This window comes from Oryza glaberrima, chromosome 9 (assembly GCF_000147395.1).
Source record: "Oryza glaberrima chromosome 9, OglaRS2, whole genome shotgun sequence".
In the NCBI taxonomy this organism is placed as follows: domain Eukaryota; kingdom Viridiplantae; phylum Streptophyta; class Magnoliopsida; order Poales; family Poaceae; genus Oryza; species Oryza glaberrima.
Genome location: NC_068334.1, coordinates 18,176,366 through 18,201,970, shown reverse-complemented (window position 1 = coordinate 18,201,970; position 25,605 = coordinate 18,176,366). Strand labels below are relative to the sequence as shown.

At 43.0% G+C, this 25,605-nt stretch overlaps 4 protein-coding genes and 1 pseudogene across 4 annotated transcripts; 4 read left to right on the top strand and 1 right to left on the bottom strand.

Annotated features, from left to right (window-relative positions):
• Nucleotides 1–8: 8 nt before the first annotated feature.
• LOC127783525 (type I inositol polyphosphate 5-phosphatase 13-like) lies at nucleotides 9–5,865 on the bottom strand. Its single transcript, XM_052310715.1, has 11 exons — nucleotides 4,709–5,865; nucleotides 4,300–4,552; nucleotides 3,391–4,195; nucleotides 2,903–3,027; nucleotides 2,677–2,761; nucleotides 2,368–2,521; nucleotides 2,198–2,235; nucleotides 1,855–2,122; nucleotides 1,577–1,700; nucleotides 1,136–1,496; nucleotides 9–894 (listed from the first exon to the last, which is right to left on the bottom strand). The coding sequence occupies exons 1-11, from the start codon at nucleotides 5,661–5,663 to the stop codon at nucleotides 457–459; spliced, it is 3,606 nt and encodes a 1,201-aa protein (XP_052166675.1). The 5' UTR covers nucleotides 5,664–5,865; the 3' UTR covers nucleotides 9–456.
• Nucleotides 5,866–8,164: 2,299 nt separating this feature from the next.
• On the top strand, nucleotides 8,165–11,156 carry LOC127784804 (uncharacterized). Its single transcript, XM_052312184.1, has 8 exons — nucleotides 8,165–8,306; nucleotides 8,395–8,454; nucleotides 8,638–8,690; nucleotides 8,830–8,881; nucleotides 9,567–9,626; nucleotides 10,081–10,152; nucleotides 10,257–10,323; nucleotides 10,747–11,156. The coding sequence occupies exons 1-8, from the start codon at nucleotides 8,192–8,194 to the stop codon at nucleotides 10,808–10,810; spliced, it is 543 nt and encodes a 180-aa protein (XP_052168144.1). The 5' UTR covers nucleotides 8,165–8,191; the 3' UTR covers nucleotides 10,811–11,156.
• Nucleotides 11,157–12,027: 871 nt separating this feature from the next.
• LOC127784803 (uncharacterized) lies at nucleotides 12,028–16,719 on the top strand. Its single transcript, XM_052312183.1, has 5 exons — nucleotides 12,028–13,054; nucleotides 13,938–14,044; nucleotides 14,530–15,372; nucleotides 15,496–15,660; nucleotides 15,984–16,719. Exons 1-4 carry the CDS (start codon nucleotides 12,967–12,969, stop codon nucleotides 15,592–15,594), a joined length of 1,137 nt encoding a protein of 378 aa, XP_052168143.1. The 5' UTR covers nucleotides 12,028–12,966; the 3' UTR covers nucleotides 15,595–15,660; nucleotides 15,984–16,719.
• A 961-nt stretch (nucleotides 16,720–17,680) lies between these two features.
• LOC127783817 (uncharacterized) lies at nucleotides 17,681–21,318 on the top strand (annotated as a pseudogene).
• A 462-nt stretch (nucleotides 21,319–21,780) lies between these two features.
• Nucleotides 21,781–25,339, top strand: LOC127785391 (uncharacterized). The gene is made up of 4 exons (XM_052312825.1): nucleotides 21,781–22,142; nucleotides 22,528–24,416; nucleotides 24,569–24,773; nucleotides 24,876–25,339. Exons 1-4 carry the CDS (start codon nucleotides 21,976–21,978, stop codon nucleotides 25,177–25,179), a joined length of 2,565 nt encoding a protein of 854 aa, XP_052168785.1. The 5' UTR covers nucleotides 21,781–21,975; the 3' UTR covers nucleotides 25,180–25,339.
• The last annotated feature ends 266 nt before the right edge of the window (nucleotides 25,340–25,605 follow it).

Below are 25,605 nucleotides of genomic sequence, written 5' to 3'. Positions count from 1 at the left end.
CACTGAAATAAAAAATGAATGATTGTCACCAAAGAAAGAGAATAAATCTCTCATAGAAAAATGAATAGTCATAAATTACAAGATCAGTTAGTCTTTCAGAAAGGAAAACATCAACAACACTTTTAACTGAAGAAAAGAACGACACTATGAAACATATTACACTGGTCACTGTTCATTCTTTCGCTAGGTAACTTCCCCTGAATTCAACTCTCTAAAACAACACCCTTAAGAATCAGCATGTAATTAAAAAAACACACAAATTATTAGCAGTGGTATGTCAATGACTCTACACTCCTTTTGTTGGGTTACATTAGAAGCAGTAGCAGCTGGTAGAGGTAAGTGAAGCATATGTACAGAACTTTAGAGCAAACTCCTCCCTGATGTTATATATATATATATCAGAAACACACCTACGAAAACTTCTGAATTCTGATCTCTCTACAGGTCTATAGTTCATCAAGGGCAGCGCATGCGGCACAGGTCATGCACCTCCGAGCTCCCGAACTGAGCGTAGTCCTGCTGCTGCTGCTCCCGCTGCTCCCGTTTGTGGTGGTTCGACTCCCTCTTCTTGGAGGAGCGCTTCGACGGCGGCCCTTCGCTGGCCAGGGCATTGATCGGCGGCGCGGCCGACGATGACAGCGGGTTGCTGATGATCGGCGGCGGCGCCGACGTCGCCGGGCAGCGATGCCGGATGCTGATCGCGTGCGACTTGGTCTCGGTGGAGGTGCTGCCTCTGATGTTTACCGTGAGGACGCACTCCTTGTCCCTGGTGTCCTCGCACCACCAGTTCTGTGGTATCCCGTCCACGAACTCCTCCTGCGTGTAGAAGTCCTCGTGATGGATCGTGATCTCCGCCGTTTCTCCTGGTTTGATAAGACCAACCGCTGGTTGGACCTGTGTAATAAGGGAGTAAGCCAGAAATTGGTTTCTGAACTGAACATACCTAGGGAACAACATATTTAGACTGAAGCTTCAACATCAGTCAGTTTATGAATGAAGCTTTATGACGTAGTGTAGCAGTGAGGTAACTTTCTTTCTTGCTCAGAAACAGAACTAGCAATGCATGATAATCTAAATTCTAAAGGGACAGTAACTAGCATGGAAAATGGCATGGGGAAAACATGATAACTCATACCTCAAGCCAAAGAGGGAAGCCAAACGATGCCCTTGGAAGAATCTCTGATTTTGTTGCATCCTCCTTTTTGCTTGACTGGCCTTCACATGTGATTTCGAAAGCTGCTTTGCTTGTCTCACATTTATTGGTAATCCGAAAGACAATATTTTCTTGATTTTCCAGTATAATCTCGCTTGTGCTAACTGTGGTGTCTGGGACAAAAGAAGACTCCTCAAGCATAGAACGTACTTTTTCATTCGTTTCGATTATTTCTCCATACTCTTGTCTTCTTATTAACTCATCCACTCTTGCAATGTCAACGCTAAATGTGCATCTCACAGGTTTGTGGTCACTCTCTGTGACATCCATGCAAGCTACATACCTATCAAAAGAGGGCAAAAATGATCAATATCAAAGAAAGGGAGACAAAAGAAGAGAAAAGGAAGTGTTATAGCATCTGACGATGTAATTGAAGCAACTACAGGGCACTCCAGTGAACAGTCAGCTACTGATATAGGACGGCTGTCGCGGTATAGTACTCTATCACACCAAGCAGGTATCCTCTTCTTCTCACCCGAATCATACCCTGCAAGACAAGTGATGTAAAGGCCTCAGGGACAATGACTGAATCTTTTAGCCAAATACAGTCAAATAATTACTCTAAATGAAACATTGACAGAAAATTTAATCTATTACACAATGAATAACAATCTAAATTTTAAGTGTCAAGCTAGACTTACCTCCTAGACCTGGAGCGTGCTTTTGGAATTTGTAGGTTGGAGGGAATTTGATGAGACCTTCACGCATTCCTTGAAACACCTTTCCAGCTTTCATTTCTGCTCGAAGCTGATCCTTCTCTCTTAGCCAATCAAAACTTCTTTGTGAGACCATGTCCCTTGCTTCATCATATGTGATACCATAAAGCCGGTAGTTGAAATCACCAAGGAAGACAATCATATCAGCTTCAGCCAAGTCTGGCCTGACCTCATCGACCTGGTTCCCATTTACCTGTCATCTCCACAAATCTGAACATCAGTACAATTCATTATGATAGATAATTTGAATGTTGTATAAAACACATACATTTACTCCTCTGTGCAATTGGACGGATGTCGCAGAAGCTGCATGAAGAGAAACCGAGAGGGTCAAGGAAACACCTTTTCAGGATTATATTAATGTAGAAGGCATGTAACACTTTTTTTTTAGATAATGAGAAGGCATGTAACACTTAAGACGAATTGAGAGAAAAGAACCTGTGGATCCATGAGGTTTGTTGAAAGACATTGTCCGGTAAATATGATCAAAGTCAGCATTGCGTCTGCTTACAGCTTCCAAATGTGCAGCAAAATGATTGCTGACGAAACACATTTTACGATCATAGACTCTTATTCTTAATCCTACACCACCCTGCAGAAGTATCTATTGTCATCACACAGACAACTGAAGATTATAACTTAGACGCATGCACCATGATATAAAAACTGACTAACGACTGCAATGTGCGGCATCATCCAACGAGGAAATTAATGCCTACACATATATGAAACGACTTCAGGATGTACCTTATTGCCGATAGCACGTCCAAAACCACATGGCACTGCAGCAGCTTCCACATCACCAACATATGGCTTAAGGCTCTTTCTTGCCCTTGAAAAGTTAATGTTTACATGTAAAATAAATTACACGAGAATGGTAATTCATCTAATTATAAATTAAACAAGTTATCATTATGTGACAAGAAATTTATAGTGTAAACCAAATCAGCTAAGTCATGACAAGACACAATACCATGCGGCAATAAGCAATGCGGCCAACTGCCTAGAACCAACTCGATGGAATGATGTTCCCTCATCAAGTGCTTTACCAATATTGTCTATCCACCATTGCCCATTGGCACTGCCTTCAAGTCCTACCTAGAACCATGAACAAGGGAAGCTGAATAAAATGAGTGATATAGAGTTATCTACACACACAAAAAGTAATAGTGGAAAGTTATTACGACAATTAAAGTTTGTGATATACACAGCACAGGTAAAAGTATAAAAATATAGAATTCGTTAACCCCTAAGAAATTCTGTATACTTCCAAGTCAGTATTGATATTGACCCCATTAACCATATGCTCCAAAAGTAACATTCCTAAAGCACCGGTATTCTTTCTGTGCTACCTGCTTGTTTATGCTTATCTAGAATCTAGATGCATTCTTCCTAACACTTAATTGCATTGAACAAAAGCAAGGAGAAATAAATGATTGAAGGCAAGATCAAGTATCTTACAGTTTCTTTTGCTGCAGAAATGGCTAGGAAACCCGCACCCATCTCGACCTCTTGTAAGCCAACGACAACCAACCCAACATCAGATGATACACTACCCAACCATGATTTAAGTGACTCAGCAGATGCCTTCCCCTGTGCTACATTCCAACTTCCAACCATTATATTTATCTTCTCCATTCTAGTGTATGAAAGCTCTTTGTTAGTCAATTCAGTCCGCAAAATGTCATCAAGAGGTCCTGGTGATGTCAGTGGCCATCCCCGAATACCACCATGGTGCGCCAACGTGTAAATGTAAGAACCTCCAATTGCCATTCTTATGACTGGACAACTATGTCCAGTCCATCCTGCAAGAAGGTTACCTTCAACATCCATGACTTGAACAATGCCACTGGCATAGCCCGCCCACACCCTTTCTCCAAGTGCCTTTATGCACTGCACAGAAGAAGTATGATGCTGGAATTCTTGCACTCTGTTTCCATTTCCATCCCACAGTATAATGGAACCATTTGTGCATCCTGACCAAATTGTTCCATCCATTGCTTGAGCCACTGCTCCCGTTCTACGGTTATCTTCGACAAATGTTCCTTTTGTTGCAACCCTGCGCACCGCATCAGCTGCTCCGATCAAGGCATTCCTAGATTTCTGGAAGAAGTTCAAAGAACCCTGGGATTTATCTTTCTTTGAAGGTTTTACTTTGACCTCCTCCTCGATAGGTTGCTCTGGCATGACCGGTGTCTCAAGCCGAGCTGACTCAACTTGCCCGTCCATCCCAAATACTTTCAGCAACTCCCTTGTACGAGCATCCCTGTAGCAATATTTCAATACAATGTGGAGGTTAGAAGCAACTAATGGGCAAAGGAACAGCAATCTGTAACACATGGTAACATATATATCTTTCTGGAATCATACCAGATAGCAAATGTCATGCTTGTAACCGTCCACACTTTTGCGCGAGAATAATCGGCAAGCATGTGCTTCACATCAGAAGCAGGCAAAGAGCACACATTTCCAACTGTGCAATGGTTCCTGAGATCAATGTATGCTCTTTCCACCAACAATGCAGCCATGTGTCTCTCCTCCGGTGACAATGAGAGCGACTTGGCAATGGCATCGTAAGGCCATGCCTTTATGACACCACCCTCGGATCCCGACCATATCTCGCCTGTTGGATTCAAATGGAACATGAAGTTTTTTTGTCACAATGATTTGCGTTTGCAATTCACATGCAAATATGCAACGATCAAATTCTTAATACTATGAGAATCTAACAACATAAAAATACATTGGCATTACAAGATCATGGGCAACATATGCTCACCATACGAAGTGACGACCATGGAGAGCACGGGAGTCCGGCCGTACGCCTGCCACGTGAGGGCTTCCTTGAACACCGGTGCATTGCTTGGCCCGCCATGGTTGCTTCCCCCAACGCTCCCACCGCCGTCGCCTGCGCCACCAGGCGGAGGCGCGGGCGCGGTGGCGGCCGCGTCGAGGTCCATGCGCCACGACCGGATCCTCCCGTCCTTGTGCCCCGTCCACAGCAGCCGGTTAGCCCTGTCCACGGCGACGCAGAGCGCGGGCGGCGCGGGCATGCCCTCGCGGAACGGCGCGCTCTCCTCGTCGCCGCGCCTCGCGCCTGCGCCCCACCCGGCGAACACCTCGTCGAGCGCCCACACCCTGATCCCGGACTCGGCCCCGGCCCAGAGCTGCCGCCGCTCCGGCTCCGCCGCCAGCGTGCGGAGGAACGACCCCGCCTGCGTCTCCCGGAGCGGGTGCGGCCGCACCTCGAGCGGGGGCGGGCGCGCCGGGTGCATGGCGGCGCGGAGCGGCACGCGGAAGATGCCCTTCCCGCCGCCGGCGCCGACGTACTCCGGCAGCGTCCCATGCCCGCCGCCGTACTCCGACATGGCGCGCTCGAGCGTCATGGACCCATCGCTCGCGCCCCCGACGGAGCGGCGCGAGCCGGTGGAGTAGGAGGCGCTGGGGTGGTGGTGGTGCTGCGGCTGGTGTCCGTGCGGCGGGAGCGGGGGCTGGTACCCGCCGCCGCCGGGGTTGGGGACGCCCGCGGAGGGGTCGTGGTGGACGTAGTTGAGGGAGTGGGAGGCCGGGAGGATGTGGTCGTCGTCGAGGCTGTGGTTGCGGAGCGCGGCGCGGCGCGCCGAGGCGGCGTCGCGCGAGAGCGGCTGGCTGTAGGAGATCCCGCGGCGCTGCGGCGGCTGGGCGCGCGCCACCGCCGCGGCCACCTCCCTCAGCGCCTCGTCGTCGGGCTCCATGGCGATCGGTGGTTGGGGTTGGGGGCGTGGGGGGGAATGGGAATGGGGAGAGATAAGATGGAAATGGTCAAGGAGAAGGGCGCGGCGAGGGAGGGGGGTCGGACAAATGGACGACCATCGGAGCGCGCCACCCGTGGCCGGCGGAGTCGGGGCCGCACGAGGTGATGAGAGAAAGAGGAGAAAGAGGAGAGAGAGCGGGTGAGCCGGGCTTACTGCCAAGTGCCAACGGTTTCAAAGATGGAGTATGAATTAACCCTCTTCTCCGTTTCAAATCACTTTTAAAACTGGGAAATGCCAGGCTGAAAATGGTGACAGGAATTTCTGATCGATCGAGTGTGTTTTCGACCGTCATTTTTAGCTATATATAATTTTTGTTTTCTTTATTTAATTTCTTCCTGCATCATATTAATATCGATACTGAGAAATTTAAGTAATTTAAGTGATAGATATAGTCGACTACCAGCTGATCAAGCGTCGTTTCCGAATATATTGCTACCAATCCCAACCATTTTCACCCCCACCCCACCAGGTAGAGTATTTTTTAAAAATTTACCAACTACTTCATCCTATTTTTCTATGAACGTCCATATATGATCTTATCTTATTTCATTTGTACAATATTTAACATCTATACATATGAAATTGTCCCAGAAAACCTCACTATTAATTTATTTTCATCAGAAGTAAAGCATGCGTATATTTAGCTAGATTGTTTTATCGTTTTAACATTTAAATAATTATGTCAAAACACTTATTAAAATGCACGTGCTTATTTTCTGCGCTTATTAGAAGCATTCAAACAATTATCCAAAAAGCTCACTATTAATCGAGAGATTCTTTTTCTCACTGCCCTCGTCAATACAGTCCTAATAATATACTACTCTCACAGGAAAATGCAATGCTTTTCTTTGGGAATGATAGTTTGAATATAAAATTAACAAGCAAAACACATGTGCATTGCAATGAGTGAAAACCAAATATATTATCACTTATGGCACGTAAGGCTACATATAGTTATCAAGTTTCACAAAACCCTATATATATTTGAAGATTGATTAATTGCAGCATATTTAAAGCTATTTTTTAAGCAGGGAAAAAAGTAAACTATCAACCTTAGTTAAGAACTTAATAAATAATTTTTCTTCATATACATTTTATGTTTTAAAATTTTAAGTAAAATTGTGCTCAAAATATAGAAGAGTGGGTTTTTTTTGAAATATTTAGACCATAAAATCTATGGTTATGTGCCACACTTGTAATACCTATCTTTTTCTACAACTTTGATCGCATAACACGAGGTTTTTTCGACAGTGTCGACGTGGTGGGAAGCTATCACAAATTCAAAAGATGCTCCAAAGAAAGCTTTGCACACGCTTACACTCCTAGTAGCCTGGGAAATATGGAATGAAAGGAACCGTAGAACATTTCAGCAAAAGGAGCTCTCGACAGGAAGCCTTTTGGCTAAAACCAAGGAGGAGGCCAAGTCGTGGTCATTGGTAGGCGCGAGAGATCTCGGCAGCTGGCTTTCTTTTTAATTGCTCGGACCGAAGGTCTTGAGCCTTGGTTTTTCTTTTGCACGTGTAAAGTTTATTCCTCCTTTATTCAATGAAATTGGCAGCTTGCCGATTCGTTCAAAAAAAAATAACACGAGGTTTTTTTTTGAAATTTAAATTGAAAAAAGGAGAAGACGAAACCCAAAGGCCATTCTCAGCGGTGGTGACTGGCGAGCGACAAACACAGCGATGGTCGCTGCTCCCACCCTTTAATGCTAAATCGATTCCATGGGAAAAGTAAACCCATTCGGCCTCGTTTAATATCACACGGCGTATCTCTCATTTGGTCACCAGCAGCGGCGGTGGCGGAGCCACGAAGGGGTGTCTCTTGCCCGGGGAAGGATTGCACCACCGCAGTCCGCCATTGAGTCGCCGTGTGCGTTTGTGGGGAAGAAGAGGAAGAATAAAGAGGAGAATTCTTTGAGTCCCACTGTTGAGTTAGCCGGTTGGATCGGGTAAAAACGCCACGTCAGCAAAAACGTCCTCTGAAACCACTGAGAAAGTCATTTTGCACCGGTTTCAATAGTTGTGGGGTTAAAATATCCGGTATTGAGGTTTAAGATACGGATTAGATTAAAGCTATACTATGAGGGTGTCAAAGTGGACTTATCCATTCCGAGGCGTGCACGATACGGCTTGGGCCTAGAAGGCCCATGTAAGGAGGTCCTTCTTTGAGATGGATCCGAATCTCGAGAGGCTGCATGTGGGGCCAGACGGCCAGTTAGTATGGTGGGGCCACTTGTCAGGACGGAAGCCTCCCTCTCCGACTCCCTTTCTCCCCGTCCCCCAAATTCGCATCTCTACCCTCGCCGCCGGCGGCCAAGCGCCACCGCCGACCACCGCCGTCCCCCGCGACCTCGCCGTCGTCGACCACGACGAGCGGTGGCCGCCGCCGCCACCGCCCTCCTCGAGTTCGACCCCGTTCATCTCATCCGTCGTCCTCCGCGAGATAACCCTCCATCGCTGTCTCGGGCGATGTCGAAGCAGCTGGTGTCGCGGCTGCTGGGGATGTTCCGCTCGCGGGCGCAGGTGGGCGCCGACAAGTTCGGCAACCGCTACTTCACCCGCGTCGAGGAGGTCGACGGCGTCAGTACGTCTCCCACATCTCCTTCAATTCAAATTCAGTCTCGTAGGCTACATCAATGGCGGCGGCTCATTTCTTGGATGGCTTTGACCAGTGAAGGAGAAACGGTGGGTGGAGTTCAAGGGGAGCGACCAGGATCCGACCACTGTTCCAGGTTACCTCTTCTTCTCTTTCGGTTGATCAACTTCAATTTCTGGCCTGTGTAGAGAACCTGATATGATTACTGACTTGGCACTTTGTTTCTGCAGGCATGTATGGTTTGTGAACTTTTGATTCTGATTTCTGAAGTATGAATCGACGTGCTTGGATTTTGCTGATAGTTGTGTCACACTTGTAGTTGAGTGGATTTGCTGGTTGAACGGACAAAGGAAGAAAGCTCCGACACCAGAGGTGAGAGTATGGCCATGCTCCACACATGATTTTCTGCAAATGTTTTGAGCAGGCTATTGATGTACAGCATGTTTCCATTATACTGTGTAGGTGACATTTTGATTTCATCTGATTGTGATATATCACTGCACTATTGTAGGAGTTGGCTGAGCTGGAAGTAAGGCGTGAACGTGTCAAGCAAAATATTGAATGTATGCATAAGATGATTACAGCTTATATCCTCTCTTATTATTTTCTCTTTAACCCTATATTATTAATAAGAAGGTGTTCTTTACTTTTCTTGTTAAGCCTACATTAAGCATCGCACAAGTTTTCTTTTGCTGATGTTGCGGTGGTGGAGATGGTGGTTACTGGTTGGCGTGTTTTACATATATTGCTGATTTATGTTGTGGGATAATTGTAAATGTTTGGGCTCAAGAATAATTCATAACATTCGTGTAATGCGTATTGTTTGTTTGGTGACTATACATCAATTACTGTTACTTACCGTGTTTTAGTAAAACCAACTTAAATGCATCCAGCCATACATCTTGGGATTGATGGCAAAATTCTTTATTGTCTTAATTTTCAGTTTATCTTTAAAAAAGTTACTACAGTATGTTTACTCATGTATAGCATTATAGGATGCCTATTGGTTCTGTTAAGCTTATGTTCGGAAATGACTATGCTACATGCAACTTCCATTAAAAAAACAATGAAACTACATGATGGACTTTTGTCCTACTTCCCAGTTCCCACTGATCTCACTTGTAGAATTATTGCTGGTTAGTGGGAAAATGTTAATTACATACATATGTGCCATAGTCATTCTGTTATTTTTTTCTTGAATGTTCATGGATTTTGCTCCACTAATATATTTAATCTGTTTCAATCCAGTGCTCAAAAAGAAAGAAGAAGAGGAAAAGAAGACCGGTGTCCGACCAGTCAAGACGGTTGGTATGTTCTTTCTGGATCTGCTTAAGAGTTGGGAAAATTGACAATTTGCAACTCCTTATAGTGGCACTTGATCATTTGTGGGATTGGCAACAATCAAACCCCTGTTCTTACTTCCCCTCATTGTTTATCAGCATTTTTAGCTTTCTTTGGACTTTATGCATTTCAAGTTCTTTGTGTTCATGGCTTAACTGATGTTACATATCTATCATGTCCCATCAACACCAATCAATGTGTTTCTGTTTGCAATTCCTTCTTTCTAACTTCACCAACAGTTAAAACTTTCGAAAAAGAAAAACAATATTGTCATCATTCTTTTGTCTCTGCTCCTTAGCAACTCCAGATTCTTAACTGTTACTTCTGTCGCTTGATAATATGTATGTATTTTCATTTATTTTTCCTGGGGGTTCTCCCTTTTCTCTTGATGGTTTGAATAACGATATTCCTCCAAATATAGGGAAGTTTGAATCTCCAAATCTCAAAAGTTTTATTCAGCAGTTTCCTGATACTTCGCTAGATCAGAGAAAAGGTATATAATCTTATACTCTTGTTCCATTTCTGCTTGTGGTTCCATTTCTGCATGTGATACAACCCCTTTAACATCCATGATAACATTTCAATCTCACTGTTTAGGACATGATGAGGTATCTAGATCAAAGGATGGAACTGATACAGAGGATGCCACCATAGATACTGACAGGTGCTTTCCAATTCTCCGAAATATATAAATTGTGATTCGATGTTATTATTTTGTAGCTATTTCATCTAGCATACAGTGCCACTGGATAGCTACTGTTTGCTCTTGAACTAAATTCTTCTTGGAGGGCATTGCTACTTCCCCATTTAGCATTGCTTTGTGATCTTCTTATGTGGACATGATAATTGTTCTTGCAAGTAAAATATAACGAATCCACCAAAGTAGCATTACTGTATGCCATCATGGATGATGGATCTGCCAATGTCTTACAGATACCTAGTTCAAATTGTCCCAGTACCATTTCATTGTTGCAGAATATAGAAGGCATGCTCCTTTTGACAACAGCAACTGTAGTTAATCTGGAGCTAAGAGTGAAGGAACAATTTGATTATTATTAAGGTTATTCTCGTGTTTGTGTTCTTTCAGGTCTTCTGAACCGACAGGAACTGGTGCTACCTTCAAACCAGGGACATGGCAGCCACCAACTTGAATTACAACAAACATATAATTGTAGCAGGTGAAATGGTGCTGCAGTCAGCATCAGCATTTTCCTTTGAGAGTGTACTATCTTCCAGTTATTTGATGAAGAAATGGAGATTTATTTTTACTGTGATTACCACTGTACACTCCGGGAGTTACATCAACAAATGCAGTATCCGGATGACTACAGATATATACTTACCAATCTTATCAAATACATGATCATTCATGTGCCTGACTAATTAGTTTTGTTATTGAGAATTATGGAACACCATGAGTGAGCTGGTTCTGGAGGAGGCATGCAAATATTTTTGTGCTACATCTAAAAATCTGATATGTTGGGCTGAATTTGTTAACTGTGCGTGCCTTTGGTCCGTTAGTTGAATGGGCTAAACTAACTGGTATGGGCCTTTTCGGCCATTGTTGCGTGTGCTAAATTTCTTGATAAAGCAGATGTATCCTAATCCTATATGTCTCTAGTATGGGCTGTTTGTAGAGTGGCTTTACTTGGCTCATTAGTATATTTTTCTCTTTTTTTAAAAAAAAAGAAAAAGAAAAGATGACGCCATATTTGTGCTCGACTCAGGTTACATTTTTTGCCATTGCAAATCTTCCTTTGTCTAAGTTCTGAGTATAGTCGGAAAGGCACACTATCCTTTCAGAAGCAGCTGTATCAGAAAAGGAGTGAACCGGGTCTGCAGAAGATGTGCAATTTTCTTTGTAACATCTAAAAGTTGATCGATCCAGTTTTCCAACGCGGAATCCACTACATTTCATTTCATGGCAAAAACATAATTACATAGCTTCAAATGGCAGAAACAAAATCTTCAGGAACACACTTTTGACAGGTGGGAAAAACAGGCACAAATCAAACAGAAAATAGAATCTTCAGGAACGCACATTTGACAGGCACAAATCAAGCAGAAACAAAATCTTCAGGAACGCACATTTGACAGGCACAAAATCAAAATAGTGCTGTCTAGAAGTGTACTCAGTAAATTCTAGTAATATTGTTCATCTCATAGATCGCAGAGGAACCCCGAATCCTATCAATGTACAGAGGAATCCCGATTCCCGAATACTAATATTTCCGATCGACTATAGCGTAAACTAGAGACAACATGATCAAAACTCGTGCACCCTAGTCATGTAGACTTCCTGAAAGTGACTAATGAGCACGAAAACCATCTACTCACATATGACGCTAAAATCTTCGGCCGGGATTCGAAGCTTCCAAACCTCAAGGAGCCTGCGCTTCGCCTGGCGGACGAAGTCGAGGATGGTCGTCTCCGCCGGTGGAGGCGAGGGCGGAGCAGCGCGGCGATCCGGCGGCGAGGTCGCAGGCGCGGGGTCGGGCTCGGGGGCGTGGTCGAAGAGCTCGGCGGGAACAGGGCGATCCATCAGAATCGCCTCGGCCAAGCCCTCGAACAGGAGGCCCAGGCCGTGCGCGACATGCCGCACGGCGCCGCCGCCGAGTCGCTGGTGGCGGATCGCGGCGCCGGCGTCGGAGGAGCCTGGAGGCGTGGCGGCGAAGCGTGGCGTCGGGGAGGTCGTGGAGGCGCGGCCTGGCGCTGGCGCCGTTGCGGATGACGACCGGGCGGTTGCGGACGACGACGTGGGCGGGCGCGAGCGGGAGGACGGCGACTCACCGGCGCGGGGGGCGAGGGCGCGCGCGTGCTCGACGCCATGGAGAGAGCTTTGACCCGCATCACGTAGCCCCTCCTTCCTCCGTGCATCTCAACGAGCTTCTGGGCGTCCGTCCCGGTGAGAGCTAACCGACTGCGTCTTCCTCTTCTCCGCGCCGCTCTTCCTCCTCCGTCTCGCCATTGCCGCACCTTGCGCTTGCGCTTCAATCGATCGCTCACGACGCCGACACACGCGCGCGCTCTCAAGTGCAAATCTAAGAAGGACATTTGAACAATTGCCAAACTTAATAGTGGCAAATACTAGTTAAATTTCGCTTTCTCTTGTATACAGGAAAAAGAAAAGAAGAACAAATTGAAACATATCTCCCACTCTCGTCAGTGTCAGACGGCGCCGACGCGATCTCCTACTCCCACCCTCGCGCCAAAAGGAGATCCCCCACTCCGCCCGGCTTAATTCCTGTCGGGTTGCCGACTTGCAACCCCGATTTGATCGAGGTCGAGGATCGTCGCTGCTGCTACCATGGGGTTGCTGGCGCTGACGCGTCTCATGGCTACGCAGCCGCCTCGTCGCCGCCGCCGCCGCAACGATGCCCAAGCCCAAGCCCGAAGTAAGCCCCCCCTCGATCACCTCCGCAACCTAAACCGATTCATGTATCTAGGTTGAGAATTGAGATTGATCTAAGTCGGCTAGGTCCTTAAGATCTTCAATTTAGTGAGATTGATCTGCAAGCATCCTGGCTCCTTTTTTTTCCCTGATTGATTTGAGCAGGGTAGTGTAGTGCTCAAGTATTCCTTCCTGTTCCAATGTGGATTTGTTTGCAAAAAAAAAGTAGTACTAGTTTCATCGTTCAGGGAAAAAACAATAGTTTGATCTGTAAAAAAAAAAAAGGAGTAGGTATATTTGTGGTGCCATATTTTCCAATAGTCGGCTTGTATTTACATTGTAAGTCCTAGATTACATATGCAATTTTAGTGTATTTATAATGTAGGTCCCAAAATTACATATGTAAATCAAAAAATTACATAGTAATTACATATGTAAGTGGTGTGTAACTACTATGTAAATTTATAAATTTAAATCTTACATTGGAAAAGTTAAAAAGCAAAAGCATATGCAGTCCTTACTTTCTAGGAGATGATCAGGAGAAGAAATCGAACGGTCCGAACAGGCACAACCGAAGACGTGTAGCGATCTGACGGATAGCAAAGCCGACTGAGATCAGCCCCAAAAAAATGTCGACATCTTTTTAGAAAGTCTGAAGAAAAAGTGGTTCGGGAGAAGATTTTAAGAGATACTTGAACAACGGATGGTTCCAGAGGAGGCATCCAGTATCCAATAAAACCACGAGTGTAACAGTGCTTATGTGCAGTTCCAGGAAAAATTAGAACATTTTTTTCTGTTTGTGCTTATGTGCTTTGACTTTGTTGTTTCCTTCTGTTAGTATCTTTATTAATTAGGAGTAACCATTACCATACATAATATTGTTGCAGATGGAGTGATTATTTCCATGGCTAAACGGAAGGGCACACTCCTCCAAGGGGGTGGTAGTTCTCAGGGTGGTAAAAGATTGAGATATTCAGGGCCAGACCTCCCAGAGGTATGCCATAAGAGTTTAGGCTTTGTTTAATCCTCTATGTGAAATAATACTCCGTACACAATAATGATAATGCCTTCATCACGAAAGAAAGAAAGAAAACGTTAATAAGGAGCCTACCAAAATCTACTGAGATCCTTCTTCAGTTAAAGGCAGCAATATGTAAAGATTGCAGCCATCTTTGAGGCATTGTGACCGTAAATACAAAGTGATACGAGAACACTCCCTAATATACAGGCAACCTTGTATAGAATACTTCCTATTCCAGTGCACTAACTTTTTCTTTGATGCATGTCCTAGTAGGCAACATGCCACTACACTGCGAAAGAGTCCCCAGTGCACCAGCTTTTTCTTTGATGCAGAACATTTCATGCTAACATTCACAGATCATCTGTGGTAGAATGTTATTCTGCGTGGTTCTGTTTTCCTTAGTTGAATATTTGCCTTTATAGTCTCAATGTTCAATTGTTCTTTCCATGCTTGTGCAGGACATTTGGCGCCATATACATTTCCTAATGCCACTGCGAGATGCTGCCCGTGCTGCTTGTATTTCTCAAGCTTTTCTACGTTCATGGAGACACCATCCTAACCTTATCTTAAGAAAGAAAACAATGGGCTTGGAACATAAAGCATATAGGAGGGTTGGTATGGCAAGGGATTTCACTAGCACAGTTCACAGCATTCTGAAAAATCACTCGGGCATTGGTGTGAAGAGACTGAAGCTTGACATCATCTATGATCACCGCAATCTCAACATATGTTATCTCAATAATTGGCTTCAGATTGCTATTACACCAGGAATTGAAGAAATCACTCTCTTGCTGCCTTCAAAATACACTTTCCCATGCTCACTTTTATCTGGTGGCAATGGAAGGTCCCTTCAGTATCTTAAGCTTGTCAGATGCGCCTTCCGTCCCACAGCTAGCCTTGGTTTCTTGAGTAGTCTGACAAAGCTGCATTTATGTGAAGTGCGTATTAAGGATGACGAGTTAACTTGTCTTATTTCCAAGTCTTTGGCTCTGAAGCAGTTGGAACTCCTAAACTGCAGACAAATAATCTGTCTGAAGATACCGTGTTTGCTGGAGCAACTCAGCTGCCTGAATGTATCCTTGTGCGAGAATCTGCAAATGATAGAGAGCAAAGCTCCAAACCTCTCCACTTTTAGCTATATAAGTAACCTAGTAGTAGAACTCTCACTTAAACAATCATCGCAAGTGAAGACCCTAGATATCGACTGTTATGATGAGTCCAACTTTCTCTGTCATGTTATTACCAAGTTTCCAAATATTGTCCCAAATCTTGAAACTCTTACCTTACATTCAATTGATGAGGTATACTCGGGCACTTTATATTTGTAGTTATATGTGATATTTAGCTATATGTGTGATGGCATAATCTGTAGGCATGCATTCATTCCCTAGGATATATAATTAATGTGATATATCTTTATGCAGAGGATTAATACGCCAATGGTAGCTTCCAAATTCCTCCACGTGAAGCACCTGGAGATTTATTTTGAAAGTCTTGATCCCGACAAGGCCTTTCCCCCATAATATGATTATTTGTCTTTGGTTTCTATTCTTGATGCTTCTCCTGTTTTGGATACTTTCATCTTTTGTGTAAGTTCCCATCCCTTCCTACAATTATACTCCCTCCATCCCCTAATATAAGAGATTTTGACATTTTGCTTGCACTATTTGACCGTTCGTCTTATTAAAAGAAAATCAGAATTATTATTTATTTTTTTGACTTACTTTATTATCCAAAGTACTTTAAACACAACTTTTCGTTTTTTATATTTGCATATTTTTTTTGAATAAGATGAGTGGTTAAACAGTGCAAGCAAAATGTCAAAATCTCTTATATTAAGGGACGGAGGGAGTATGTAGTATCTATGGTGAAGCAATATTTAGGTGCCATTATTTTTTTATTGTATATGCAGGTACAACAGGGAGAAATGAAGCATGATTCAGTTTTTGGCGACGCCTCAAATTTGAGGACGATGCCTGGACACAAGCACGAAAGCCTCAAGGATGTGGAAATCATTGGATTTTTCTCTGCGACGAGTATGGTTGAGCTAACATGTTATTTACTCGAGAATGCGATATCACTGGATCGGCCTCCTCAACTGTGTATCGATCGAAAGGCAGGGCGGCAGAGCCCCCAACCGACGGGAGTTGTTACGTCCAGTATGTCCCCTCCCCCCTCGATTATATTACATTGGATACTGTATGTGATGTGGATGATCTTGAAGATATTGGGAGATGTTGTACGACTAATCTACGCAAAACCGGCAAGTGCTTTCCACTAAGAAGGGAGATGATCTTGGAAGCCCATAGAGGGGTCATGGCAATCGAAAGATACATCAGGGGGAAAGTTCCATCCAAGGTTGAGTTAACCGTTCTCGAGCTTTGCAGCTGGTGCCATGATTTTGAACGTTTAGATGCCTTAGACAAAGGAAAATTGATCACATTCCCCACTTCTTGAGTTAGGCGACATTTAATTATTGTTTACACGTGTACAATCAGATGTTTAGTTACCTATGTAATTTATCCAGTATTTAACTTCGTAATTTTTACATGGATGAGCATTGGAATGGTTGGTCATGGTGTCTCTCTCCATCTTGCTTTAATGCTTCCGATGTCTCCCGATGGTACTTAACCAGTGTACAATCTGATGTCCAGTCACCTTGTGATTAAATCCAATATTTAAATTTGTTATTAAGAGTGTGTTGGCAGTGCTTTAGCTTTGACTCCACCTCTCTTAGAGCTAGAGTACAGCTAAATAATTTTAGTAGTGGGCTGGAGTGAGATGAAAAAAATAAAGAGTGATTTTAGGAGGTACCATATTTTCAGTGTACCATGTTTGATGAGGTAGTAGGAGGTACGAAATTTGCACTAAAAATTTTGATACGTTTATCTCTGCAATAAAATTTCTCAAAAATAAACTAGAGAGAAGCACTGTAAAATTTCTCAAAAATAAACTAGAGACGTGAAGTAGGGTATTTTTACAACTCCAATCTAGAGTTAGCTCCTAGAGTTAGATTGAGGAGTTGGAGCTCCACAAAACATGCGCTAATTTTACATGGATGAGTGTTGGAATGGTTCGCTCATGTTGTCTCCCGAGGTCTTGCTTTAGCCGATCAGTAAGAATTAAAAGATTGTCCGGATCATCAATGCTAGAGCATGAAAAATTCGAAGTTGTGAAATGGCATATAGCCATGTAGCCTAGTGGTTGCAGTGACCTAAGTAGCACCTCAAGGTCCTAAATTCAAATCATCATAGAAGCGAATTTCAGATTGAATTGTTTAAGGGCTAAGTTCCCTGTCCTAGTTTAAAAAGGTTACATATATCCAGTAAAAAAAACCTTCTCTAGAAAACAATGAAAAATTCGGAGTTTAATTTTGGTGAAACATTTAGAGTTTTTCTAGCTTTTGCAGTCTTTCATTGGCTGAAATTAAAGTCCCACTCAAACCGATCGAGTCAGGACTCATCATCATCAGGAGAGGCAAGCTGATTTCCTAATCTCTTCAGAAGACAGTAGATTGATAAATCGAAACCCCCCGATTGTTCAACCCGATCCGGAGCGAGGAGAGTCGTAGTCGTCGGCGTCGGTGTCGGCCTTCTCGCCGCTGCTACGATGGGGATGTTGGCGCTGAGGCGTCTCATGGCGGCGCAGCGAGATCGTCGCCGTCGTCGCAAGGCCCAAGCCCGTAGTAAGCCCTCCCTCCCCTCCTCGATCGGCCTCTCTTTTTTTTAAAGGGTATTTTTTTATTGGCCTCTACATCCAACTGGATATATACGGCCATTGAAATAGGGAACTTACCCCTGCAAATAACCCAATCTCTGAAATTCGCTCCTATAGAGATTTGAACTCAGAACCTTAGGGTACTACTTAAGTAACCACTAGACTACATACCCTTTCGTCCGGTGAGGTCTTATGCGAGCGACAAGCTAGCTAGGCTCGTTTGCATCTATGTTGAGATTGATCTATGTTTATTTGACCGTAACGTCTTCCCATAGCAGAGTGAATAGCAAGCATCCTTTCTAGCTCCATTCTTTTTTTTCTTTTCTGTTTGATTTGATTTGAGCAGGGTATTGTAGTGCTCCTTCCTCTTCCAATGTGGATTTGTTTTGTTTACTATATATGAAAAAAAAAAGTAGCTTAAGAGAAGATAAATGATGCAGTGATCAAACAATGGATGGCAGATTAAGATGCAAATTCTACCTTGACTTTCTAATTAAGAATTACCCTGTTCTTTTTTATTAAGATATAAATTATATCTCGATTTTCATTAGTACGTTTTTTTTAAACTGCCAAATGATGTGTTTCATGCTAAAACCTTTTATATAGAAGTTGTTTTAAAATATCAAATAAATCCAAATTTTAAGATTGTAATAATAACTAAAACTTAACTAATCATATGCTGCTAATGACTTATCCTGCGGTGAAAAATCTTCATCTTCGTATAAGTCAAACGGCAACTAAGACGCATTTACGTACCCATTTATGTTTAGAGAAACAAAACTCCCCTTAGGAAACGTTGCATGCAAAAAAAAAAAAAAATCTTCACTTTGTTGTTTTCTTCTGTTAGTGTCTGTATTATTCATTATTATACATTATTTGTTGCAGATGGAGTAATTACTTCCATGGCTAAACGAAAGGGCGCCTTCCTCCAAGGGGATGATACTTCTCAGGGTGGTAAAAGATTGAGATATTCAGAGCCATACCTCACGGAGGTAGGACATAATATTGATTGTGAAATATTTATTATACGTAGCAAGTAAAAATATATCATTGCTCTAACTTGAGTCTGCATACATTGAGTGGACCTATGCTAAGCCAACTAAAAATAAGCGACGTATTTTTTTGTAGTATTTTAGTACTTTGTTATAATGTAGGCTTAGCAACCGTAAAGTCATAAACCGAAAGAGTTTATTTTTCTTTTTAAAAAAACTAGCATATGAATATTTGATTTTTATATTTTTCTTGTTCGAGGTCTTACCTGTGGGGGGAGCTCCCACTTTTCGTGGGTCTCATATGATAGTTGGGGACGGTAACCACCATCACCACCACTATCTTTTTAACTAGTCATATCCCCGTTTTTTAATACATGACGTCGTTAACTTTTTGATATTCGTTTGACCATTCGTTTTATTAAAAAAAATATATGTAATTATCATTTATTTTGTTATGAATTGATTTGTCATTATAGGTTTTTAAGCATGACTTGTATTTTTTTTATATTTGCACAAAATTTTTGAATAAGATAAATGATCAAACATATGTTTAAAAGTCAACGTTGTCATATATTAAAAAAATAGAGGTAATATATGAAAAAAACTGCATGTTTCAAAAAAAGGGGAATTCCTCTTTTTTTTTCTCAGTTAATAACAAAGAAGCACAAAAAGCCAAATCAACTTGATTTATTGCTAATATTTGCAGATCACATGTGGTACAATCTTATCTGTATGGCCGGTCCTATTTTTCTTAGTTGGAGCAAACTATTTGGCTTTATAATCCCAATCTTCAACTGTTCTTTCCCCCCACGCTTGTGCAGGACATTTGGCGCCATATACATTCCCTAATGCCGCTGCGAGATGCTGCCCGTGCTGCCTGTATATCTCAAGCATTTCTTCGTTCCTGGAGACGTTATCCTAACCTCATCGTAACAGCGGGCACATTGGGCTTGGAACTGAGAAAAAATTGGAAGGTTCATATGGCAAGGTATTTCGATAGAGTTGATCACATTCTGAAGAATCACTCGGGCATTGGTGTGAAGAGATTTAGTGTGGTCGCCGCAAGCTCATATGTCATCTGAACAATTGGCTCCAGATTGGTATCGCATCAGGAATTGAAGAGATCACTCTCTCGCTGCCTCCGGAATACAGCTTCCCATGCTCACTTTTGTCTGGAAGGTCGCTTCAGCATCTTGAGCTTGTCAATTGCGCCTTCCGTCCTGTGACTGGGCTTGGTTGCTCGAGAAACCTGACGAAGCTGCATCTGCATTCTGTTCTTATCACGGATGATGAGCTAGCTTGCTTTCTTTTAGAGTCTTTTGCTCTGAAGCATTTGGATCTCAGCGATTGCAGAGAGATGGTGTATCTGAAGATACCATGTTCGCTGGAGCAACTCAGCTACCTGGATGTGTCCTCGTGCCGTCTGCAAATGATAGAGAGCAAAGCTCCGAACCTGTCCAGTCTTAGTTATTCTGGTAACCTAGTAGAACTCTCACTTGGACAATCATCGCAAGTGAAAACCCTAGATATAGAATTCTATGATAAGGCCAACTTCCTCTGTTATGTTATTACCAAGCTTCAAAATATTGTCCCAAATCTTGAAAGTCTTACCATACATTCCGATGTTGAGGTATACTCGGGAACTTTATATTTTTAGTTATTTGTGTGATGGTATAATCTGTAGCCATTCAGTCAGTCCCTAGAATATAACCAATAGAGAAATTTTACAGTCTTTGAGAAGTGTCTCGAGATATCTAAATTTTATACTAAAAATTTTGGTATCTCGAAATACCTTATCTGGAGATACCAAGTTTATACTAGAAAATGTGATACATCTCAGTACATTCTTTCTTAAGCATATGGTAAAATTACCCTAACTAATATGATGTATATTTATGCAGAGGATTAATACACCTATGGTTGATGCCAAATTCCTCCACCTGAACTACTTGGAGATTTATTTTGATGGTCTTGATGGCGATGATGAGGCCTTCCCCCCAGAATACGATTATTTGTCTTTGGTTTCAGTTCTTGATGCATCTCCTGTTTTGGATACTTTCATCTTGTCCGTAAGTTCCTAATTATATCGGTATCTATTGTGAACCAAAGCACTTTTTAGGTGGCATCATTTGTTATACTATGCAGGTGCAGCAGGGAGGAATGAAGCATGATTCAGTTTCCGGTGACATAACCACAAATTTGAGAACAATGCCTGGACACAAGCATGAGAGACTCAAGGAGGTGATGATCATTGGATTCTGCTCCGCGACGAGCATGGTTGAGCTAATATGTCATATACTCGACAACGCGACATCGCTGGAAACTATTACATTGGATACTGTATGTGACGTTGATGATCTTGAAGATGTTGGGAGATGTTGCACGACCACTCTTCGCAAAACTGGCTCATGCTATCCGCTAAGAAGGGAGATGATCTTGGAAGCCCATAGAGGGGTCATGGCAATTGAAAGATACATCAGGAAGAAAGTTCCATTCAGTGTTGTTAACTGTTTACGAGCCTTGTACCTGGTGCCATGATCTTGAACGCTTAGATGCCTTGGAAAAGGAAAATGGGCCACATCATTCCCCACCTCATCTTAAGCTTGAGAACATTTCATTATTGTTAAAACGTGTAAAATCGCATGTAAGGTTATTATGGTTTCAGTCATGTGTTCGGCACTGCTTGTGTGATGTCTAGGTTTGGGAGTATATAAAATACTATCGTATGCTCGATATGTGTGGAATTTTTTTAATTTCTAGCAATTTGTTTTTCTTCATACATAAATCTTGAGACGATCCAATGGTCAGTTGGTCACAAATCTGAGTTTCGAGGGCAAAAAAAACTTAGAAGTTTTCAAGGAAATCTATTTTTAATAAGGTATAGATATCCTGGATTCAAATAAAAGATCTTTCACATTTCCTCTGTTCCAAAGGGGCCCGAGCATCTTTCAAATACATGGATTTTAGAGGATTTTTATGTAAATTGAATTATCTCGTCGTAGAAAAATTCTGTAAAAAATTTGTTAGGTCTTCTCCTCCTCCGCCGTCTCGTGCGCCGATGCAAGCGGCAACCGGCGAAATCCCCGCGGCAACCGCCGGATTCCATGGAAATCTCGCCGGCGTCCGCCGGTAGCCGCCGCGGTCACCCACCCTAGTCCTCCCCCACAGCTCGCTCGCGCCGCTGTGAATCAGTGAATGACTTCCGGTTTCTCGCCCGACTCCGCCCAGTCTCCTCCCGGTTTTCCCCTCTCTGAGCTCGCCGAGCAGATCTGCCGGCTGGAGAGCGGCGAGCACAAGGAGGAGGAAGCCGCCGACGCCGACGCCGACGCGGTCGGCCTCTACCATCTGATGGTCGACGAGAGGTGGATTTCTGCTGCTCTGCACTTGTACTCTTATCCGATTCTTTTTTTTTCAGTCTCTTAGATCGAATTTGGATTGTATTCTACTGAAATCACACGGTTTTCGATCTCAGTGTAGTTGAAATCGCCGGTTACCGCTAGCAGTGTTAGCAGATTCAGAACTTCTATGCTCGGTGCTGTGGTTGCTTAATAGTTACTGCTTAATTTCATTTCATTTGAGCATGTATGCTTTAGCAATAGAATTACTGTCCAGTAATACCATATTAAGAGTTATTGCTAAGTGTTTGAGCATGTATGCTTAGCAATAGAATTACTGTCCAGTAATACCATATCAATAGTTACTGTTAAATGTTTTCTGAGAGATTTTCTGTTATTCTGTCTATGGTAGAACTGAGGCAGTTGGTGGTTCAGACACCATAATGGCATCACCTCCAGCTTCTGCCTCAAGGCCACTGGATCCTGCATGGGTTCATGCAAAAGTAATTGGCAATTCAAAGAATGCCTTAGCATGTCTTCATTGTGGGAAGAAGATTGGTGGCGGTGGCATCACCCGCTTTAAGTACCATCTTGCTGGAATTACCGGCCAAGTTCAAGCCTGCAAGAAGGTGCCCAATGATGTCAGGCGTCAGATGAAGCAACTTGTCAATGAGCATAGGTCACGGCATGACACTCGAGATGGCCACTATTCAGGTTTTGAAGAGGATTCTTCTGATGCTGTTTTGTCGAATGGAGGCTCAGGGGTTCAACTTAGGCCGTCTAGGAAGCGAAGAACAGGGTGTGTTTCTCCGCAAGCTGCTGCAGGCTTTGAAAGAACAGGATACGTCTCTCCACAAGCTGCTGCAGGTTTTGAAAGAATAGGATACATCTCTCCACTAGCTGCTGCAGGTTGCGAAAGAACAGCATACGTTTCTCCACAAGCTGCTGCAGGTTTTGAACCAAGCAATGATGCATTGTTGGTATCACGAGACTTGGTTCAACATAGCATGGATGGTGTGGAAGTTCCAAATGATCTGTTACACAATGCTAGAGTCGCTATGGCAAGATGGTGGTATGATGCAAATATACCCTTTAGTGCAGCAAAATCTCCTTTCTATCAGCCAATGTTAGACGCCATAGCATCCGCTGGAGCAGGTCTCAAGGGACCGTTGTATCATGACCTACGCGGGCCATTGTTGAAACATCTTACTGATGACATTCGCAAATATCTTCATGATATGAAGAAAGAATGGAATGCATGCGGTTGCTCACTTATTGCTGATAGGAAGAAGAATCATGGAGAGAGTTCAATAATAAATTTTTTTGTATACTGCCGACGAGGTACTATGTTTTTGAAATCTGTCGATACTTCAGCAGAGAAAGCAAATTTGCTTGAGATCTTTGATCAGGTTGTTAGAGAAGTTGGGCCGGAAAACATTGTTCAGTTTATCACTGATTTAGATCCGAGATATAAGACTACTGTTAAGGTTCTGGAAGAAAGGTATAAAACTTTTGTTTGGTCTCCATGTGCAGCACGTTGCATTGACTTGATGTTGGAGAATCTCGCAGATCCTAGATATTTTCCTATGATTGATGAAACTCTAAATAAGGCAAAGAAGATAACCCAGTTCATATATAATCATGCATGGGTTTTGTCATTGATGAGGAAAGAATTCACAGGTGGTAGAGATCTGTGCCGTCCAGCCATCTCAAGATTTGCCACACATTTCCTTAGTCTCCAATGTATTCTTAAATTTGAGAAAGAGCTCTGCCAAATGGTTACTAGTAACAAATGGGTAAAATCAACTTATGCTAAGGGTGGCGTCGGCAAAGAGGTTGCAGCTATGATTTTGAATGCCCACTTTTGGGCCCAGTGTAAGCATGTAGTCAAGGTTACTGAGCCACTGTTGCGTGTGCTTCGACTGGTGGATAGTAATGAAAAACCTTCAATGGGTTACTTGTACGAAGCAATGGAAAAGGCAAAGGAATTGATCAGGGCACGGATGATGCATAAGGTGTCTCTTTATGGGCCGTATGTTAGAGTAATTGATGCTAGGATGGAGAAACAACTTAACAGTCCATTGCAGGCAGCAGGGTTGTTTTTCAATCCCGGAATATTCTTTAGTCCCACTTTCAAGATGCAAAGCTATGCACATAGAGGACTTATTAAGACAATTTCTTGTCTGGTCCCTGATGATGATATTCAAGATAAGATATTTCTCCAACTTGAGGAGTATAAGAAAGGAACTGGTGACTTTGGCCTACCAATTGCAATTCGTCAACGTGAAAAACTTGATCCAGGTAACAATTTATTCCTCCATGTAATACTTATTACATTGATTATCTGAGGTATTTTACCGGTGTTTATGGAAAATAAACCTGAATTCCTCGAACTGTTTTTTGAATATATGGATTTATTTTCATTCTCACAATGTTACATGTTTGTTTATTAGTTGCATGGTGGGATAACTTTGGCAATGGAACTCTCGAGCTTCAAGGTCTTGCAAAGCGAGTCCTTGGCCAATGCTGCAGCGCAACAGGCTGCGAAAGGAATTGGGACATTTTCCATCATATCCACTCAAGAAAGATTAGCAGGCTTGAACGTTCAAGGCTAAGTGATGTTGTCTTCCTTCAATACAACCAGAAGCTTCGGGAACGGTATAATAGTCTGGAATTTACTGATTAACAACTAACTATTTGCTAATATGATACTCTCATCATGTGATTGTCTACTTACTAATATTGGTAACAATCTTGTAGGAACCTTCACAAACACAGAGATGCCATCGACCCAATCAGCATTGACAATATTGATGTTTTAGATGAATGGGTCAGTGAAGAGCCTAGCCTTCTTTGCAGAGATGACCTGAACTGGGAGAGAATAGACGCACCATTTGCCGAGCCGACTTCTGAAGACGAAGAATTTGTCGCTATTGATGACGAGGAGGCTCCAACAGCGTCACTGTCCTGGCCGGCAGCGGCAGCAGAAGACTCATATTGCCCACCACCTGATCAAGATCCCTATCAGTATGTCACCCAGGAGGATGGAATTCTACCTTTCTGAAACCGGGAACTTCTGCTCTGTAGTGAACTGAAAACTGTCATTAGGACACACATCTAGCTAATGTTTTGGAAAACTTCCTGGGCATGGATTTGTATCGGTTTAACTGAATCTGTCCAGTTAGGAAATGAGAAGTTTCAATCTACTGCTGAAATCATTTACAGTCTGAGGCATGTGCAAAGCTTATTTTCCATCCCCCCCCCCCCCCCCCCCATCCCCTCCTGTTGGTTTTGGATGCTTCAGAGTTCAGACTTAAGCTGTGATGCCAAAACCTGGAAGGCTGGAATTTCTGTTCCATAGTGAACTGAGCTGTCATTGGTACACATATACTAGGTTCTGAAACTTTCCCTGTGCATGAATTGGTGGCATTTTAACTGAATTCTAGACAGTTCGGAAATTAGTAGTATAATCTGTTCTAAAATAATGTTC

Excerpts from the sequence above, each read along its gene's own strand:
- LOC127785391 (XM_052312825.1), top strand. The coding sequence starts at position 21,976 with ATGACTTCCGGTTTCTCGCCCGACTCCGCCCAGTCTCCTCCCGGTTTT. Across the intron at positions 24,417-24,568 it reads ACGTGAAAAACTTGATCCAG|TTGCATGGTGGGATAACTTT; the intron begins GTAACAATTTAT and ends TTTGTTTATTAG. Across the intron at positions 24,774-24,875 it reads AACCAGAAGCTTCGGGAACG|GAACCTTCACAAACACAGAG; the intron begins GTATAATAGTCT and ends ACAATCTTGTAG.
- LOC127784803 (XM_052312183.1), top strand. The coding sequence starts at position 12,967 with ATGGGGTTGCTGGCGCTGACGCGTCTCATGGCTACGCAGCCGCCTCGT. Across the intron at positions 14,045-14,529 it reads CAGGGCCAGACCTCCCAGAG|GACATTTGGCGCCATATACA; the intron begins GTATGCCATAAG and ends ATGCTTGTGCAG. Across the intron at positions 15,373-15,495 it reads CCTTACATTCAATTGATGAG|AGGATTAATACGCCAATGGT; the intron begins GTATACTCGGGC and ends ATCTTTATGCAG.
- LOC127784804 (XM_052312184.1), top strand. The coding sequence starts at position 8,192 with ATGTCGAAGCAGCTGGTGTCGCGGCTGCTGGGGATGTTCCGCTCGCGG. Across the intron at positions 8,691-8,829 it reads AGAAAGCTCCGACACCAGAG|GAGTTGGCTGAGCTGGAAGT; the intron begins GTGAGAGTATGG and ends GCACTATTGTAG. Across the intron at positions 8,882-9,566 it reads TGTCAAGCAAAATATTGAAT|TGCTCAAAAAGAAAGAAGAA; the intron begins GTATGCATAAGA and ends GTTTCAATCCAG.
- LOC127783525 (XM_052310715.1), bottom strand. The coding sequence starts at position 5,663 with ATGGAGCCCGACGACGAGGCGCTGAGGGAGGTGGCCGCGGCGGTGGCG. Across the intron at positions 2,522-2,676 it reads GACGTGCTATCGGCAATAAG|GGTGGTGTAGGATTAAGAAT; the intron begins GTACATCCTGAA and ends ATACTTCTGCAG. Across the intron at positions 895-1,135 it reads GCTTCCCTCTTTGGCTTGAG|GTCCAACCAGCGGTTGGTCT; the intron begins GTATGAGTTATC and ends CTTATTACACAG.